At 56.7% G+C, this 20,000-nt stretch overlaps 3 protein-coding genes across 3 annotated transcripts; 2 read left to right on the plus strand and 1 right to left on the minus strand.

The window, feature by feature from the left end:
* Positions 1 to 4,314: 4,314 nt before the first annotated feature.
* Positions 4,315 to 7,147, minus strand: ssa16 (uncharacterized protein; the record flags this gene model as incomplete). The annotated part of the gene is made up of 5 exons (XM_002946608.1): positions 4,315 to 4,344; positions 5,220 to 5,336; positions 5,921 to 6,040; positions 6,510 to 6,625; positions 7,000 to 7,147. Coding segments are annotated over 5 exons (531 nt in total), but the record flags the coding sequence as incomplete, so codon positions are not given.
* Positions 7,148 to 9,169: 2,022 nt separating this feature from the next.
* On the plus strand, positions 9,170 to 9,673 carry VOLCADRAFT_86826 (uncharacterized protein; the record flags this gene model as incomplete). The annotated part of the gene is made up of 1 exon (XM_002946437.1): positions 9,170 to 9,673. One exon carries the CDS (start codon positions 9,170 to 9,172, stop codon positions 9,671 to 9,673), a length of 504 nt encoding a protein of 167 aa, XP_002946483.1.
* A 2,308-nt stretch (positions 9,674 to 11,981) lies between these two features.
* VOLCADRAFT_56064 (uncharacterized protein) lies at positions 11,982 to 14,213 on the plus strand (the record flags this gene model as incomplete). Its single annotated transcript, XM_002946438.1, has 5 exons — positions 11,982 to 12,093; positions 12,390 to 12,463; positions 12,762 to 12,875; positions 13,289 to 13,453; positions 14,034 to 14,213. The coding sequence occupies 5 exons, from the start codon at positions 11,982 to 11,984 to the stop codon at positions 14,211 to 14,213; spliced, it is 645 nt and encodes a 214-aa protein (XP_002946484.1).
* Positions 14,214 to 20,000: the final 5,787 nt, after the last annotated feature.

The raw sequence follows: 20,000 nt of genomic DNA on the forward strand, positions 1-20,000 counted from the left end.
TACCTTCTGCAGCTGGAGGAGTGCTGCTCGCGGGGGGGGCCCGGGGCAGCAAGAATGGTTTCCCTTCCGGGGGGCAGGGGGTCTTCCTGGTCGCTTGAAGGGTGCCCTTCTGGTGGCACGCCTCCGATGGCTCCCCGTATTCAAACGGCAGTTCTCACGGAAGGCCGCGATTGCTGGTAAGCTCCAGCCTCCACGTGTCGGCCATAGTCGTGGGGCCCAGGAGCGAGAATTCCGTAACGTCCTGAGGACCGGGATCTGCCCGGGGGTATGCCCGGGTGAGGAAGTCGGCCGTGCCCTGATACCTGAGGCCGACTGGGACACCTTTCACTTCACTCACGCCAACCGGGGCACCCTCCCAGCCCCTGGCTATAGGCAACACAGCGGCGCAGAAGACTGCGAACCGAACTAAGCGAGAGCCGCACGAGGGGCGCCACATGACCTCCGGGAACCCTAAACAGGCTACCTGGCCCCACTACGCCTGGCCAGCCTAGTCGCGCGCTCTCTCCCCCTCTAGACCACCAAAACAAGGACAAACAGAAAACACCACCGGGGGCAGGGGCTCTACTCAGGGGGCTCCACTACACACACAAAATGAACTGAGGCAAGGGAAGACCGACCCACGCCAGACGCGGCCCCTCAGAAGACGCTCCTAGTCAAGGGCACCCACGCAGCCAGCAAGGCAAGAGATACACGGAGGACCACGGGTCTGTGTGTGCATGTATGTATGTATGTATGTAGGGGAAAAGTGACTTCCACTGCGCCCTCCCCCCTCCCTTCCCACGTAATGTTACGGCAGAGAACACACTCGTACACGCACAAAGACATACACCGCACATGTGCCGTGACGTTCTCTCCCTCCACCCAGCCGCTCGGCCCCCATCTACCTGTGCGGGGTCAGCCTGCCCTTGCAGCACTTGATCCGCAAATACTCCGCCGCCACTGCCGCCGTACGCCGCCGCCGCCGCCAGTGCCGCCCCCCTGACTCCCCTCTCCGCCGCCAGCAGTACACAGCGCCACGCCACGTGGATGTGCGCCCGGAACTGCCGCTGCCGAGTCCCCACCTGCCTCACAGGTTGTGGAGGGGTTGTCGGGTTGCAACGGCGGGTTGGAGCATGACTCGCATGCAGGTGTGGGTGTGTTGGTTGCGAGGGGAGTAAGGAAACAGGGCGGGCCGGGGGACAAGACGAACCACTGGCAGGGTTCGGGGGAAGGGGGATTACGCACGTGATCCCTGCTATGCCCCTCTCCGCTTCTCCCACACATACACCTCTGCCTGGGTGACTCTCTCCCGTTGCCACTCCCTCGCCCTGATGGCCCTCACCCCCCAGCCTCCAACCCCATCCCCCACCTTGATGAGCTGGGCAAACTGGGGGCTCGTGGGCTCTATGCCGCAATGGGCCCGGGCCAGGACCATAAGACCCAACAGGGACCCGCCCTGCGCTGCCGTGTTCAGATGGAACAAACCGCCGTGGAGAGCGTCCTGAAAACGGTTGGAATTAGTTGGAAGTTAGTGGTTGCACTAGAGCTAAGCATAAGTTGCAAAGGTGAATGGATGTTAGGGGGCCCAGCAGCAGCAGCAGCAATCGGTTGTTGCCGTACACGCGTGTGTGGTGCAGCGCAAGTAATTGCAAGCTGGTGCAGTGCGAGGTTCATGGGACCTGGTGTGTCGTACTGCATGTCTTGCTACTGACGTACTGTTATATGCACATATGTCTGTCTGTCTGTTTCAATGTCTAGCGACGGGAGAAAATGGCGATGTGTGCTCCCCCTCATACAACTCAGACAAATGCACATATACACATGTCGTACATTAACATCTCATCCAGTAAGACAAAGTACCTCGGGGTCCTCGTTGGGTCGGAGCTCTGGCAGCAGTACGACCTCGCCGTACAGCTTCGCAATCTCCAGGTGCACCAGCGCCTCTGGGTTCTCCTCTGCGGGGCCCCGTAGAACAAATTATAAAATGCAGTACGGCACTTGTACGACCGACGGCGACACTGACGATCAATCGCCTTCACCCTTCCCTTCCCTTCCCCTACCCCCCCGCCAAACCCCCGCCCGTCAAATTGCCCTTACAACAACCAGTTACAAACCTCCACAACTCCCAACCACCTTCCAACCGCTTCCTAACCGCTTCTCAAACCTTACTTGGCACGTCCTGCAATGCCCCCAGCAGCACCTCCTGCTCGCAGGATGTAGCTGTGAGGGAGGTCAGGGCTGCTCGCCGCCGCCGCTCAGCCAACTTGGCCTGGGGGTAGTTGGCGTTACGACTTCGAGAGGGTCAGAGAACTCGCAGGCTGATTTTGATTGCAGAGAGTACGAGAGAGCGAGACCCGGGCTGGGGGCTGGGGAGTGGTGGAGCTGGTAGTTAAGGAGGTGTGGGGGGGGAGGAGGACTATGGCGGCATCGCACGCGCAGTGTTGTTGCAGCATCCCCAGTCTTCATTCGCTAGTCTGGCCAGTAGAGCTGTAGAACAGGTCCCCATAAAGAAGACGTACCTCGGGGCAAGGACGGCGGGTTCCCCCTCCTTTAGGCCGCTAGTTCGCTCTGGATGGCAACCACTTTCACAGCGCCCGCACAGCACCGAGCTAACCCAGATCGTTCTTAGGTGCCCCTTCCCACACTGGGGTCACAGTTCCTAATCCATAAGTTCCTCCATCCCGACATTCCTATCCCAACCTCCGTCCTAATGTACCGTCCCCAAGTGCAGTACACCGTACACGTGGTACGTCTGCTCGTACCTTGAAGTTGGTGGCTCGCGCCATGGTACGCGAGGCGGTGGCCCCCGCTTTGCCTCCCCCCGGGCGGGTGGCGGAGGCAGAGGCGGAGGACGCGTCGGAGTTATAACCCTGGCAGTGCACGTCCGTGTCGCACCTGCAGGTTTTCCCCCCGGGGAGAAAAGGGGGGAAAAGGGGCGACAGGGGGGTTTTCGGAGCCGACGGAGAGGTCTCAGATGAAAGGGTTGGGAGACGTTGTCGTACTGGAAAGCCGAGCTCCTTCAATAAACCGAAACTGGGGCGAAAGCACACACTACATACTTACATACTTACCACCATGCATACCACACACGCACGCACGCACGTACACCGATTGACCGGTAAGTGGATATGTTTCCCGTTTGAAACACGCACATGCACGCGCACGCACACCTATATGCATATCCAGACACACACACGAGGCTGGAGACACTGGGTTTCTCCAGAGCGCTGGGCAGCTGGAGGGGGAGCTCATCATGAAGATCTACACACTGCCGCAAAGCAGTGGCGGAGGATTAGTTCGGCATAGGGCCTGGACCAGAGGCTGTATACCACATGGCGGTGGTTGGCTAACAAAACCGGACGGCGTCAGGAAACATTCTCAAGGATAGGGTGGTGGCGCTGTTGGCACCGGTGTGGGTGCAGCTATTGGCAGATCGCGCAGCTGTAGAGCATGCGCTTTCGGTGGAACGGAACGTTGTGAAGAAGAACGGTTGAGAAGGACTGTGACCGATATAACGCCCCTCCAATGACGGACAGTGCTTCGACAGTCGTTCCCGTTGGGGTACAGTTAGGTGCCCCTGGCCAGCGTCAGGCCTGGATGGATGTGTAACAGACACACACACATACAGACACACAATCTCCCACCTGTCGAAGGGTTTCAGCCCCATCCTGCAGCAGAGCGCATTGCACTCGTGGGATCTGAAGAACAGCGCCATGCCCCGCAGCCCCAGGTTGCCCTCTCCGTAGCCCTCCCCGTCCAGGGTGTGCAGCTGGGGGTCCGTGTACAAGTCCCCCACACCCTGAAACACCCCAGACAGCCAGCAGGGACAGCCAACAAGCATTACAGCGCAATGGGGGGTGCCGAGAAGAGCCTGCACGACACGTTAATTAACGACTTTTCCCAAACTAATTAGGTTTGTTGCTAATAAATGAATGACGAACATTAGGGGCTACGCCCTTAACTTTCCGTTAGATCACTGAAGTGTTTGCCAATAACGCCCCCCCCGAGAGATGAAGGCTACCGGGTGATGTCGTGCTGCCGGTAGCTTTGCACGGCATCACGTGGCGGCTGTACGGACCACAGCCAGCATCAGGAGTCGGAGGGGGGTGGAGCTTTAGAGGTGCTGCAGAGGTCCTTGTTCATGGGACTCCACACCTTACAGCGGTGTCCAGTGGCTACGGAGGTCCCCTCCCCTCCCCTCCCCTCCCCTCCCCTCCCCTCCCCTCCCCTCCCCTCCCCTCCCCTCCCCTCCCCTCCCTTCCCCTCCCCCTCAACCTGTATATCCACACATATCTTGAGGCCCTGTGTGAGCACCCAGGTGAAGTGGCTGAAGGCCTGAGGGGTGTTGCGCAACACATCATCGCCCTGGGGGGTTAGGAACAAGGGGGTTTAGGAGGGGTTGGGGTAGGAGAGTTAGGAGGCCGGGGAGAAAGGTCAGGAAAGGCGGGAGAGGGTCGCGTTGGCACTTTCCTACCAGCGGACGGTATCATCATCAACCTCACCCATCAACCTCTGATGCAACCACAGCTACAGCCGCATGTGCCTGTGAAGCCGTACATAATGCTTCTCTTCCCTCCCGTCACTGCTGCGGCTGCTGTTCGGGTTGCACCCACTGTTGAATGAAGCAGATACGGGCGGGAGATATGGAACGTGTGCAAGGTCTCAGAACGCGAAGGCACGACCCGCTGAACAAAAGGCTTCAAGCCCAAAGTACCAGGTTTGCCTGTATTTCCTCTGCCCTCCAAATCCCTCTCTCCAGGAATACGTTTCTTTATCGTTGTTGCGCGGAGAGCTAAAACAACTTCAGTGTAACGGAATCCCTCTGTCCGACTGCAGACGTAGTTACAACCTTGGAATGGTGTAACGTCTTCGTTAATCTTAAGTCTTTTCACGTATTTCTTTATACATCTTTTTACACGTTAATCAGATTAGTTCAGTTATGCTTAAGCGCTGTCAAAGCGGTCTCTTCGTTGACATCCAGCCAACTGTCAACGTTACGCTGGTTTTTCAAAAAAGCCATTCCTACAACACCCATCCACCCCCGTCCTAGGGTATGTCGTACATACACATACACGTGCGGGCACACGACATAACGCATTCTCAAAACCTGGATCCCCCCGAGCCCACACTCCACAGCCTGATGGGGGCAGTGCCGGGAACAGCCCCTCCCTCCCTTTTCCCCCCCTCACCCCCCCTACCCTCCCCCCCTCGCGCCCCCCCGGGTAAACCCCTACCTTGACAAACCCGCTGTTGCTGTTGTACTTTACGTAGTCCCCCTCTATCAGCTGCTCCACCGCGTACACCGGGGTCCCGGGGCGGCCGGGGAACTGCAAGATGGCGCACTGCATCACATCCACCTGCAACAGCAACAGCAACAGCAGCTGTAAGAGAAATAGCAGCTGTAAGAGAAATAGCAGCGGTTGCAGGTGCAGTAACACCATTAGGTATGTCGTACGTAGGGGTATCCGACGTGCGGACCTTCTCGCAGCGTCCGTAATAGCACCGAGCTCAACCCTGCCTACATACCCACGGCATGACATACATATATACATACTTTTAGGCAGGCGGCTGGCAGAGGTTAAGGCCTGACTTCTGCTCCCGGAGTGTTCAGGTTCAAATCCGCCTGCCGACTTCTCGGGTGTTTGAGAAGTGTGGAAATGGGAGGTGGCCCCCCATCTTATGGACGGTGTAGGACGTGATAATATCAACTTGCGAGCTGGCCAGGAACTAAATTGTGGCGCCTTTGATCCGCTAGTTTGGGTTGGATGCTGGTGGTGAGTTGCTGAACCCAAGTAATACATTCTGAAGTCGGATGGGGTGAATGGACTGGGGTGCCTCTCTCGCAAGGGAGAGCAGGGAACTGCCTCCAAGGGAAAGGGGGCCGCTGGTGAAGCATAACCACCCTGTAACGACATACATACGTACATACATACATACACACCTGCTTGGGTGGGTCCGTCTTGTTGTACATCTCCCCAAGCATCTTGGCGTCCATCTGGACGAGCACATCATTGTAGTACACGGACTTCCGTACACCCTCCTTCTTGTAACGTTTGGCCACCTGAGAGCACCGGGATGCACGAGGTGGCGGGCGAGTGCCTAACCGCGGGGGAGACACACACACACACACACGCACATGCGGGGGTCTCCAAAACCCAAACTCAACACACACACAGACGCACATACTGACGCTCAGGGTACGGTGGCCGGATATGAATATAGAGGAAGGGCTCATGCAGAATAAAATAGAAACCTTCTAGGTTTCATTTCATAAAACGAGATTGCAGACCACTTAAACAAGGGCAGTCGGGGACGTGGCACTCCCCTCCTCGCTCCACGTTTTTCAAGTTATGATGTTCAGCACTTTCCTAAATCTTTTAATTCCCCAGCTGCCGTGTGACCATCAAACCCTAAAACCCCCCGTCACCCCTCTCCCACACATACATACACGCCTTTTGTTGTCAAAAAAACCCTCCTTCCCTCCTTCCCGAATTCCATTCCCCCATCCTCTTCGGCCTCTCCCGTCACACCATGTTTTGGGCCTTATGCCAGTCCACGTTGTGTGTGAAGGTGCTCAGCTTCTTAGCCGCGTAGCACTCTCTCATCGCCCCAGCAGCGAAGGGTTTGGACTCCATCTTGACGAGGACTGCGGAGTAAAGGGGGTGGGAGTAAAGATGAGGTTTGGGGGTCAAGATCGCAAAGAACCACGAAATGGTGTCGAATGTATGATCAATATGATAAACGCTATTCTCGGGGGGGGGACTGTATGCCAAGGCCACCAAGGGGGCGGGAGGTGAAGCGATGTTCTGTAGGTGTTGATACATACCCAGATTGTTTGGTTGGGAAGGGAGATAAAAACGAAACGAAACAAAACAAAACAAAGCGATAGAGCACAACAATATACAACAATACATGTTATTTGCGAACGAACGTCTTCAGGTAAACAAATGTCAGTCCGTCCCCGCATGACTTGACATTACATGTCCACTTGCATGATGTCAGAAAATTCCTGATGCTCACCTTCGTCGGTGACCCAGTGCCCGGCCAAGGCGTTGTACCGCTGCCGTACTGCTCGCTCCATGGGCAGGACGTGGAGGTTACGACTGCCCCAAGGGTCGGCCACCATCTTGGTCAGGTTGATGGCTCGGTGCCAGAGGGAGCTGCTACGCGGCGTGCCGCTGCAAGGTCGGAAAAGGGCCGTTACGACGGTTGGCGGTTGGCGGTTTTGGACGAGGTTGAGGAGTGAGAAGGGCAGCGGAGAGAGGGATAGTGCGGGGCAACCAGCCAGAGCAGACGATAAGCCGTACGATAAGCCGTACAGCCAGGTCGCTAGCTAATAAGCGGTAGCGCGTCACACGCCCAAAGCTCTCTACGATATCCCGCCATTTAATATCCTATCACTGCCCACCCAAGCACCCACCACTTGGAGCCTCCCGTCTCGCCAGCGTCCCTGCGGGCATCCCTCGCTACGACGGCGGCCAGCGCCGCAGCAGCAGCCGAAACAGGTGCATCCGCCGCGCCGGCGGCGCCACCGCTGCCGGCGGCAGCAGCAGCGCCTCCGCCGCTGCCTCCGCCACCGGCCCGGTCGGTGGCAGCGGCGGCATTGTTCTGGTCCAGGTCCAGGTCGCCGCTGCTTGAGGGCCCCTCGCCGTCGGCAACACTGCCGCCGTCGCCGTCGGCTGCCGAGGGACTCACAAGCGACAAGATGCCGCTGGGCATCTGTGACAAGGAAGGGCTCGGCTCTGTGCGAATGCTCTCCATCGTATGGGCGTGGAGCAAAATGCTCGGAGCCGCCAGCGGCGGCGGAATGGTGATTGGACGTGAGGGTACGCGAACGTTATCCTGTACGGCACCGCTGGCGTCGTCGTGGAGAGATCCGCTCTCGGCCGGGCTGTCGGCTAGCGGGCATGTCGCTGTCAGGGTGCTGCTGGCAGGCGCGGCGGCGCCGGCGGTGCTGCCACCGGGGGCACAATCTGCGTCCGTGGCGCCGTCACGGAAGGGCGACACGGTTTTGTTTGTGTGTACGGCCGCGGTGTCCGCTGGGGCTTGTGGGAGTGCGGGTGTGGGTGCCGCACTAGCTGGTCTGCCGACGGCGGCGGCGGCGGCGGCGGCGGGTGCTGGCGGGGTACTCAACACCGGTGCGGAGAGCATCAAGCGGCCCAGAGCCTGCACAGGACAAGAAGGCGGAAAGATATGGTCACCGGACAGGAATTACAAGCCATGGTGTGTATGAGAGGAATCTATGGAAGAGCATGCAACAGTAAATGCGTGAGAGGTGAGGGCGGGTTTCTGCCGCCGTACAGGGTAGTCTCTTATGTAATCCGATGGCATGGGGGTGTATGGCGCGGTCTAGCAGTTAATTACACCTTTCGGATTAACGGGCTGGGGGATCTCACACTGCGTCAACAATGTTGGGTTTAGAAATCGGCCAGGAACGCCATTGGGAAGGTGGGCACCCTGGGCAGTTTCGCTGACGCCTGCGTAAGCTGTATTCTTGTTGCGGTTATTCATTATTAGAATATAAGGTTGGGTACCTGCATGGCAGCAGGCAGGCCGTACTGCTGCGCGATTCGTGCGTAGAGGCCTCCAAGTTGAGTCTCCAGCTCCGCCAGGCTAGATGACGTGTCATTGACAGCCAAAGATGCCATTGTGGCAATGTTGAGCTAATTCTGAGTTTGTGGCACAGTATCTAAGGCAGGGGGATGCAGGAAAGGAGAAGGTCCGGAGCCCTTCAAAAACTGCCAGCGCAATTCCGTCAAGGATTACCGCAAGCCTTCGCCATGCTGCAATCAGAAGAGGTAATCATTATGCGTAAGCCGTGTTAGTAATGGAAGAAAAATGACATGAGGGAATGGCCATTTATGTCAAACCGAGCGCACGTTCCGCACTTGTACGAGCAAAAGGAAACCCACCAGCCAAGCACGTAATTATAGTACCGTTGCAACGACAATTTAAAAATGCCATTTTCACAACTTGTTTAGGTTTTAGGTTTGCTGATGTGCTTACTCCGCCAGCGGCTATCGGTATCTTACGCAGCATTAAGGACAAAGGATGGGAATATATTACTAAAATAGTCTATTGTGCAAGAAAAAAACAGTGATGAGTTTATGGTGTTCAGGCTGACTGCAAGCTGACATCCTTCTGTTTCGCCATCACGACCGATTTGGACGAGGTCGCCTAGCTACTCCCCATGGGCAAGCATATCTTACCCGCCATTGCAAATCGCTTACGCGTGAACCGCGGCTTCGATTCGGCGTGGTTCACTGGGCCCCAGCACTACGCCAAGATGCTCCAGCGCGACTGGCTGCTCACTAAGAACGTCTGGAGCTTTGTGCAGCGCGCCTCACGGTCTGCTCCGCGCACCAACAAGGAGGACCCCGCAGCCCTGGCTGCCCAGGCTGCTGATCCCTCAAGGCCACGCTACCCCAAGAAGCCGCAGCCGCGCCAACAAGACGCGCGCGAGTTCCCCAACTTCCGCCCCGCGCGCGTCTTCACGCAGCACATGCCTTACAAGTCCATCGTCTCCGCGTTCGCATACCATCCGCCAAAGGACAGCAGTCCACAGGCGAAGTACGGCCTCTTTCAGGCGGAAAGGCCGCCCCGTACCGGCGCCACTGCACCCACGGCAGTCGCACGGAAGGAGGTCTCCAACCCCGCTAACAGCGCCGCTGGCGGCCCAGGGTCCCCTCGGTGACACCTCCTCCCCGCCGCGGGGATTCGGCAAAGAACAGTCAGCTTTGCGTAGCCATCTACAAGAACTGACATGGTTTGTTTCCTCGGAGCACCGCATGGAAGAGTTCGGACTTGCGATGGGTTGGCCTGGGGCCCCGAGTAGTATGGAGCGATTTGGGTTGTGTTGGCGGAGAGAGTTGTGGAGACAGCAATCTGTGGAGACACATTTACCATCGGAGAATACGAAGACCCCAGAGGCGCCATGGCAGCACGAGACAAGCCGGGACTGGTAGCGCTCGGTTCCCTGTCGAGAGGGTAGCGCTGGGTTGCCCTTGGGTGGCCCTCTCCTTCCGCTCTGGACGTAGGTGAAAGCCGTGTGTGCAGGGTTTTGCATCGGGCTGGGCCCTGGGGGATGCCTCCCTGCTGTGTGTGTGATCTGCACGGGAGGCTAACGCAGGCGGGTGTTTACAGCCTGCGGGCGCGCACGCCGTGTGCGGTACATCGGTACTGGAGTACTCGGATGTCCGGGTGTCTACACCTCCTCGACGCGGTGCGGTGCGGTGTGAACGCAGCCGACTACAGTACACTAGAGGTGTGGAACTAGAAGTATGGGTTTAGGAGGGCTGAGCGGGTGAGCAGATGGGATTGGGGTTAAGGGGTTAGGCAGCGACAATCCTGTGTTGTATGGGGAATGGATCCAATAATGATGAATGTACCCGGGAAGGTGGCGGAGGAGCTGTCCGGTGCTGACCCAGATGGTCGTGACCCAGATGGGACAGGATGAGTGGTCCGGGACATTAGTTACCAGTACGGCGGTACGATGACAAGGACACTGCACCGTTGGGACCCCGCAACTGTCAATAAGGTCATGCAGTTTCATGAAGGCGAGCAGGCCAGTAAAGGGAGAAGTACGAGGAGCCTGTATTAGTGGCTTGTTGTGCTTTTCGTCGTTACAGCCCCATTGGCTGCGTGGGGTCTGGTTGCATGTGGGAAGGTAAGATGCGTTCGGAAGTAGCCCCTGGCAGAGGTGGTGCGTTGTATCAAATGCTTGAGGTGTTGAGTAGGAGTGCATTGGGGTGATTTGGGGTCTACAGTCTGGTTTGAGTAGGCTTGGTGAGTCAACGGGATGCCTACGAGTCATGTGTGGGGTGGGCGGGCTCCGTGGGACAGGAGCGAGACGTTGGAACCTGATATGCAGTCAATGAGGAAGTTGGGTTGACGACCGTGAGGTACTGTTTATGGTACCCCGCGCTGAACGATTTCCCACGTGACCCCGTGTGGAATCTCTCCCCTGGTGCATTGGCTGTTTGCCTTTTCCTTGCCGTATCATCTCAAAAGACGGATTTTCTCTGCATCCTCGTATCTCTGTAAGCCTTACGATCGGGGTGACAAGCTCAGACCTTCTCGGCTGCATGCACATGGGCATGAGAAGCCATGTGCCCGGCATCCGTGGTGATCTGGCGCTTCAGCGGCGCTCCGCTTGGTCCGGGGTTCAGGACGGATTAATGCGAGGTGCTGCAGCTTTCAGGTTCGCAAGGAGTCAGGAAAAAAACTCGAAGTGCCATCGCTAAAATTACGAGAAAAAACAATCTATGATGAGCCCTTGACTGGCTGTATCCATTCATCCATCAAATAGGCCTGCAGCATGCACGGCATGGGTGCCCACGCAAGCTGCTGCAGTGTGTGGTGCGTGCCCATCGCTTCACCACAGTTGACAGCTGCACTCCGGTTCTGTCTTCAGATGAAGTGCTTGATTGGGCGAGGGAAACAAAGAATGTTGAACTACGGACATGCAGCCTCGCTTGCCCTCGCGCAATATTAATGCAGCTTGTGATAGGCATGACCGTGCGCTTGTATATGTTAGGCAAACATGTGTGAGGGTGTCATCAAGGTTGTGAATATCCTAGCATGGGTGTAGCCTGGCCTCAAGTAGCCGTGGAGGCATACAGCATACAAACTATTTGGCAGTTAAGCAGAACTCAACAGCTTATATATTTCTACAGCCGCCATAATATGATTAGTTGTAATGGGGACATGTTGATGATGTGGTTGATGGTCCTGTCTCGTTGCTCGTCCATGTGCGCTCCGAAGGACCGTATCAACTCAAGGAATGGTTGCCTACAGCCAAATAATCACTCATAATATTCTTGCCTGTGCAAATTATTGCGTGTGAAGATTGCCCAGTAACGCGTGCGCCTGGAGTGGCCAGTTTGTTTGTAACGGTCTCAGCCACACAGAAAGAAATGGCGCTGCTGGCTTCATCGACACGTTGCCGCCCTGCTAGCGGTCGCTCTACCTCCAGCCGCTCTCGTACTGTGCGTGTGGAGTGCATGATTGCGCCGAAGCATTTGCGGAGCGCTGCGGCCGCGCTCGTCACGACGGCCACACTTGCCTTGGCTGGTCCAGCGTTCGCTGATCTAAACGTTTACGAGGCTGAAGCTGGTGAGAATCATCGTTATCATCGTTCGCAGAAACTCGGAACCGTTTCGTTGTTTCCTTCTCTCCATGAGACTCGCCACCGGGGCCGACATAAGGCGTGCTCCGTAGAACACGTTGCGTTGTATGCATCATATCAATACCTTATCAGCGCGTTATCCTGCAAGCCTTAACCGCGGTTTTCGTTCTTTTCAGGTCGGTTGGCTTTGTAGCTGTCCCTCCGACATAGGCCACCAGCTCATAGTCTGATCCCCTCCACGTCTTGTCCATCCCGTTTGAACCCTCTTCGTGAATTTCCAAAGGGGGCGAATTCGGCATTGGCTCAGCGCAGCAGTACGGCGAGGCGGACGTGCAGGGTCGGGACTTTAGCGGTCAGGTACGTGAATCGCCGTTTTGATCTTCTCCCACAGTAACCCGAATTCGCAGTGAGGCGAGCAACAGGTGAAACAAGGCGGAAAACAGAAAGATTTACGATATGTTGATTTGTTTCTTTTCTGTGAGAGGCGGAAGCCGACCTATCTGGGTGTAGGGCCTTCGAGTGGGCCTGCGTATTGCTGTTCCTTCAGTCCCCACTTTGCCTCCTCATCCCCGACCTCAGGGATGTCTTCGTCGTTTGAATTTTAATATTCTCTTTCCTGCTTTTCAACCCCTACCCCTAAACCGGGTATTTCCAGGATCTCCGCCGCTCCAACTTCACATCCGCCGACTGCCGTAACGCCAACTTCAAGGGGTCTAACTTGCAAGGGGCATACTTCATTAAGGCGGTCACCTACCGCACAAACTTCGAGGTAGGGCCGCAATGGGTGTTGGGAGCTTTGCGGGAGGTGGACTGGGTGTGGGGGGGATTGGGGATTCGGGTGGGGTGGGAAGCAGCGTGGCCATCTTACATCGCCGAAATATTTTTGAATTTTTTTGAATTAAAAATTCTTGAATTTTTGCTGTTTGTTTTGCTTTGGAATTTTGGTTTGTCAGCCATTTTGTGTTTATTAATTGATTACGAATATCTCATCAGCGAGCAATGTCATGGCCACGATTCACGACAAAATGGCCATTTCTTCCCCGAGCTCGGGTTTTGCCATGCACAACTGAATACTGTGTGACCAGGGTCCGGGTCACATTACATTTTTCCCAGTGCTTTGACCAGACCATCCATCTGCTTTTGGGGCCGTTCCCCTGCCGCCTGCCCTCTGTGCCCCATCAGGATGCCAATCTGTCGGATGTGCTGATGGACCGAGCCACCATGGTGGAGGCCAACCTGCGGAATGCGGTGCTGCAGAGGGCCGTCTTCACCAGGTCAGATCTGAAGGATGCGGTGGTGGAGGGAGCGGACTTCACGAACGCGCTGCTGGACAAGACGCAAGTGATGGTGGGTGGTGGGTGCGGAGCCAGCTGGGGCACATTCCGGCCGACCAGGCCCCGGGCTGGGGATTGGGGGTTGGGGATTGAAGGCGCGGGTAACGGTGCGGGGGACGCTAGGGGTAGGGTACATAAAGAAATATCCAGCCCGCCTGATGACCAAGTACCCGTACCGGCTGCCGTACATAACCACCACTTCCGACTGCCCCGTGGCAGAACTTTCCGGCCATCCCCCGGCTCCCGTCTCCGTTGCATTCAACCCTTAGGCTCCCGGGTGCCGAACTCCACATCCCTCCCGCCGTTTCCTCTTTATGAACTCCTCCTTTTACCCCCTTCCTTCTGGAGACACCAGGAACGTGTCGTATCTACCACATAGCTTGTCACTCATGTCCACGAGCTGCCAATGTATTGCTTTGGGGTTTTAGGAAAACAAGTCATTCCGTACTGCGTACGTTCGGTGCTCCCCGGCGGCGTTCGTTGCAACCCACAACCCACCGGCCCCCTCGTTTCTTTGTTGCGTTTTCGTTTCCCCGACAGCCCTGACCCCGCCCCAACACCCCAACCCCGGTCCGCCCCGGCCCCCCTTTCAGGCCCTTTGCAAGTACGCAGACGGGGTCAACCCAGTGACGGGCGTCAGCACTCGCAAGTCGCTGGGATGCGGCAGCCAGCGGCGGTACAAGGCCAGCTACCCCTCCAATCCGGACGGACCTCAAGTAGCCGACGACGAGAAGGAAGCCTTCAGGAAGACATTGCCCGTGTACCGCCAGTGAACGCAGCCGCGCTGAGGAAGGAAGGGGGGAGGGGGGAGGGAGGAGAGCCCCTGCACGACGACTCGGCGGCCTCGGAGGCTGATACTTGGATGCTGCCGCTGCGAGGCTTGCTGCGGACGGAGGAAAGGGTGGGATGTGTGTTGCTGCGACCAACTTACTGGGCTGGATGTGACTTCGGGAAGGGGGTTTACGTTTTGCTGTAGGTCGAGTGATTTTTCGGACGCGGCGGTGTTACGTGTTACGTGGCCTGTTGAGTCTGGAGCTGGTTTGGGGGGCTGCACGGGTGCCCTCGAGGAGGTGTGGTGCTGCTGCTGTTGTACGACCTCTGTGGGGCAGCAGCCGCCCGTCCGTCGGTGAAGCACACGAGGAAAGCACGCGAGGATGGGCTGCTCTGTACGGCTCTGTACGGCGGTGTGGCGTCGGCAGTGTGGCTGTGGTGGGGGCATGGAAAGTCGTTGTTGCGCTGATGTGTCGTACTGCTTTTTTGTTACGGGTTTGTTTTTTATGCCTGGACCAGGGGTTTGCTGGATTGTTGCACGATTAACCCGATGCCGGTGGTCGGGCATCAATCACCATTTGAATGACAAGGCGGTGATTTGAAGTGTTTAAAAAAGGTGCGGCTCGGTTTGGTTTTGTGTAGGATGCCGAGTGACAGATGGCCCTGTTACGATGGCCTCGACGGTTGCGCTCCAGGGACGGTCGGGATGAGGACGTCGCGAAGAGTGTGGTGTGGGGCCATGTAGACGTGGACATTATACCCAATCTGTATGTACTTCATACCGTACATCTAATCCGCTCTGGTCTATGTGCCAGTGCGTGCCTGTGTAAGTGCGTGGGGTTGTGTTATGTGTTTTTTATCTTCGGTGTATTGTTGCATCTGCTGACGGTGTATTGCTGACGGTGGTGCGGAATGTGTTGCCTGGTCGTGATGTGCTGTGATCAGGAGGGGGGGGGGAAAATGGGGAAGACCGAGTTGCTTCATGGCAAGGTCCGAATAGACATGAAACAAGTTGGGTGTCGGCTTCCCGTGGCACACCCATCGGTTGCTGACCATATGAAGTCGGTACGGTCGTGGAAAGGATTTTGATGGTGTCGATGATTACCGATGATGATGCTGGCGCTGTTATGAGTTCTTTGACTCTGACAAGTAACATGTGCGCAGTATTATCATAGCAGCAACCCTTAGCGCTGATGCTACATATGTGCACAGTATGTGAAATAAGGTAGGTGGATCAAATCCTTGAAACTCAACAACTGGAGTTTGCCGAAATCTCTTTTGAATGATAAGTACATGTTGTAACCCCCAAAGAATCCCAATATATGTGAATGTGAACATGACCTGATTACGAAGTAATTAAAACCATCGCACGCGCTATTTTTGCCGTACCATCCTGCAACCGCAATTGAACCCCCTCTGCTGCACATTCCATATGCAATGGCAAATCCAGCACACAAGTATGCGCATGCATGCACATACATACATACATACATACAAACATACATACATACGTAAATGCATACGCACATACATACGTGTTCACGCATGCTTCTACAGGTGCACGACACCAGGCGAGGTCTAACGGAACGGCTCTTTCCCAAGCCAGCCAATGATACACGACGTGTCTGTGTGTATATGGATCCCCCTTATTAATAAGAGATCTAGAACCTCACCCGTGCAATGGAGGATAACCGGGGGAATCCCCCGGAGACGGCAACAGCAGTAGCAGCAACACGTCGCAGTAGCTCTGCTGCTATTGCAAGCAAAGTCAGCAATTAACCACCTGGTAACTTCTATATCATATCATCCAGTCAAAGTCAAGGAGACGGCAGCAACGTGCCAAGTCCATGATACACATGACCACCCGGTGCGTCTCTCCCTTCCCCCTTGAAAGACAGAGCGCAAGACAGAGAGAGAGGACCAGCGGCAAAGAGAAAGCAGAGAAAAGGAAAATGTTGTACGTACGACAGGATTTTAAATCAAGCCCAGAGCGAGCAAGAAGCACCAGATTGCACGGCGCACGAGCGTGTGTATATATGCTTGCAATTCCAACAAAAATGGGGTCTTGCGCGGTTGCGTGTGCCTTTGGAGAAGAAGGAAACAAGTTTTTGAAGAAAAGACCCGGGAGGGACGCGCTAGGCGGTGAAACAGCACATCTCCCCGGCCGGCTAGTGGTCGCCAGCCGAAACGGCGAAACGAGAAAGCTACGCACGCACGAAGCCGCCACCCTTCCCGATCACATCGACCGGTGCACTGGCAGGATCAGGAGGACCCCCCATCGAGCCCGAAAGACATCATCCCTTTCTTTTTGACGAACGACCGGGCTGCTACATACACATATCGCGCCGGTTCCTGCCGCCGGCTCCTGCTCATTCAATGTGTACCTTCATGCCCCTTCATGCTGCTCGGTCGAGCGCAGCCGAAGAGACCCATCTCTACAACTAAGGCCTACATAGTCCTATACTTAAACTGTCGTCCGCATAACCGGGACGAGAAAAAAATGCACCACACACCAAAATGACGCCAAAAAATATCCGCGTTCCACAACGCCGCCTGCGGATCGTCGCAACCGCCAACTGGCACCCGCCAACCGCCAACAGTTGATAAAACCACCGCGTCCGCTTACTCCCCCCCTTGCTCTGACCCCACCAATCCCTCCCCTTCCAAAATTTTTGCTACTGCTAGTGGTGCTGCTGCAGCTACCTTACGCCTTTTCCAGCGCCATGTAAGAAGCAATTCGGGTCCCCATGTGCCCTCGCGCGCGAATTCCTGCGTTGACATGAGTGCACACACAAAACCAAGACGCACCGAATACACAGGCACATACGTACTACCGGGTCCGCACGCGAAAATCTGCTTACATCGCGCCGCGCCGCGCTTTCATCACATCAATCTTTCACCGCTTAAAGTCATTAATCCCGCGCCTACATGATACAATCACCAATACATCACCCACATAAAGAAAGGGCGACCACCCCAAATGAGACAATGCTACCACTACCTTTAAAATACTGTTGACGCTAACAGATAGCAGTACGGATCAACTACCCATCAACCGATTAGCCACAACCGTTAAGATGCTCAACCCAAAAAGCTACCGTTACCCCTCATCCGTCACGTTGGCCCGCAGGCGAGGGGCGGTTGAGACCTGCGCTCGACACCAGCCATGGACCCAGCGGCGGCGGCGGCGGCGCGCCAAGTACTGGTACTGCGCCTTCACGCGGTACGGCACGGTACAAATCCGTACAACTATTGTTCACCATTCACCAATCGCAACATCAGCGCGCTGCGCTTTGAATGGCCGAGTAATGATTGGATATGTTACTGTTGTCCCATCCCGCCGCTATAATGTGACGTAATCAGATGGACAAAGACGACCCCTTTTAGGGGCCCACATGAACACTCCAGCCTCCAGGGGAGATAAGTACGGCGATGCGGCGGCAAATGTGGGCGACGGGCAGCAGCATGAGAGCACAGCGGCAGCCGCGGCTGGCGTCGCCGCCGCCGCCGCAGCGGCGCACTCAGCTATCCTATCGTCCGGCCCCGCCGTCGCCTCCTCATCGGCACGCATACGCGCACCGGATGGCGTAGTACGGCACTGCCGACGAACACAACTACCGCGGCGGCGACGACGCAAGCGCTCCAAGTGCCCCCGCGGACCCGACCTTGTGCGGGGCCTCGCTACCGGCCGCCGCAGACGGGGTGGCGGCGGCGGCGGCGGCGCTTCCGCCAGCACCATCACCGCCCATGTTGCCGAACGTACTCCGTACAGTTGCGTACGAACCACTCGGGTCCAACGGATTCGTTGCGGTGTAGTAGCCTGTAGCAGCACACAAGCACGGGCGGACGGACAGACATACATGAGGATGAATGCTCGTTCGACGCGGGGGAGCTCAAGAACGTCCATTTGAATTGGAAAAAGACAGGGTAATAATTCCGAATCTATTGTCATCAGCCCCATCGATTCCTTCCCTTAGCACCTCAACACCGCTACCACCCGGTCGGGGCACAGCGGGTCGCCAGGGGCGCCAGGGGCGGGGTCGCTGCATTCCTTTCAATAGCCGTTATTAGCACGGCCCGTAGTTTACGGCCCTTAACATTTAACACGGCCGTTACTTTTCCCATCCGCATCCATCCATCCATCTACTAGAAGCAATCCGCGCCAGTTTCCCACCTACCCGTCTTTAAATAAATTTGCTACAGCACCGCTTAGCCAGCCTTTCAAGCGCTTCCGCCGCATCACAGCCCAATCACAGGCCCCGAATAAGTAACCCACTTCACCACTTCATCGCGAATGCGCATTCGAGGAACCGTGGCAATGTTTGCAGGCCCAGACAGACGCCCGGAACCCCCGGAACCGCCATTAGCCATGGTGGCGGCGGCGGCGGCGGCGGCACCGCTTGGGCGACTGTCAAACGCGCATTCGAGCAAACAGGCAAGTCGGGGCCTCGGTGGACCGCCGGTGCCACACACACCCTAAGGATCAGATCCACAAACGCGTCCAGACCGACTCTATATATCCGACAGCTCCAGCTGAAAACAGCGAACATCAACAGCAGAAAGCATATTGCTGATGCTGGCAAGGGTGCTATATGATGTAAGTAGACTTACTATCCCGACTGTAAGCCGTCTGGTAGACACTGGCCGCAGCTTCTGAGCCGGAGAGGGACAGCCGGTGAGATCGGAGCCGGTCCCCCCCCGCCGCGCCAGCTGCTGACGCCGCCGCCGCCGCCGATCTTCCGGACGTCAGCGACGCCGACGTGGGTGCCACAATCAACAGGTTGCCGTCGGATCCAGATCGCAGCGGACCACGCGGCGTCCGCCTGCTAGCCGCCGCCAGCGGCATTAACTTATCCAGCAACGACGTCGCGCTCTCGTACCTGTTCGCCGCACTGTCGGGGGGCACGGCGGCGGCAGCGGCAGCGGCGGGAGTTGCAGCAGCGGCGGTGGGCATCGCCGTGATGGTTGTAGTGCTGTGTGCTGCGCTTCCGTACGCGTGCGCGCGTGTGGCGGCGCGAGATGATGACCCGTTGCTCAGTCTGTGCAGCGGAACTGGACTAGCCGCCTCCGCCGCCGTCGACTCCGCCGCCGGACCCGGCGCCGCCACCGGCTGCTGCGGCCCTGGCGCATACCGCGGCGTTCGCATGACGCCACCCGCCGCGGCGGCGGCGACGACGGCTTCGCCCGGAGATAATCCGCTATACCTGGCGGGGGTGCCCGCATCGGCGGCGGCGGTGGACGGTCCCGTCGGTGACGACGGTGACGGCGGTACCGGCGGGTGCTGCTGCTGCTGCTGTCTTCCAACCAGCAGTTTTGTGTCCTCCGCCTCCGGAAGCGCCTCACTTAGATCCACATCGAACTGGTATTGCTCTCGTCTGAGAGACAATTTCTGTCGGGATAAGTCGGATTTGTGTCAATTTGGGGCCGCAGTGTCAGTCTGGCCGATTTTGAGGAGCTCTACAACGACTACAATCAATAACCGCAATCAATAACCGCAGACACGCACACACACGTATCAGTGCGTCCGCTACGATTGCCGTACACATACGTAGGGACTGTTTGAAAAAAGTTATATATACATTTGTTTGGCCATCTTTCATAACTCACCAAACATCAACCTTACCTACCTACCTACCTACCTACCTGCCTACCTACCTACATACCTGCCTGCCTGCCTGCCTGCCTGCCTACCTACCTACCTACCTACCTACCTACCTACCTACCTACCTACATACATACCTACATACATACAAGATGTGTGTACGATTGCCATGAAGTACTTGTGACTT

This window comes from Volvox carteri (assembly GCF_000143455.1).
Source record: "Volvox carteri f. nagariensis unplaced genomic scaffold VOLCAscaffold_3, whole genome shotgun sequence".
Classification (NCBI taxonomy): Eukaryota; Viridiplantae; Chlorophyta; class Chlorophyceae; order Chlamydomonadales; family Volvocaceae; genus Volvox; species Volvox carteri.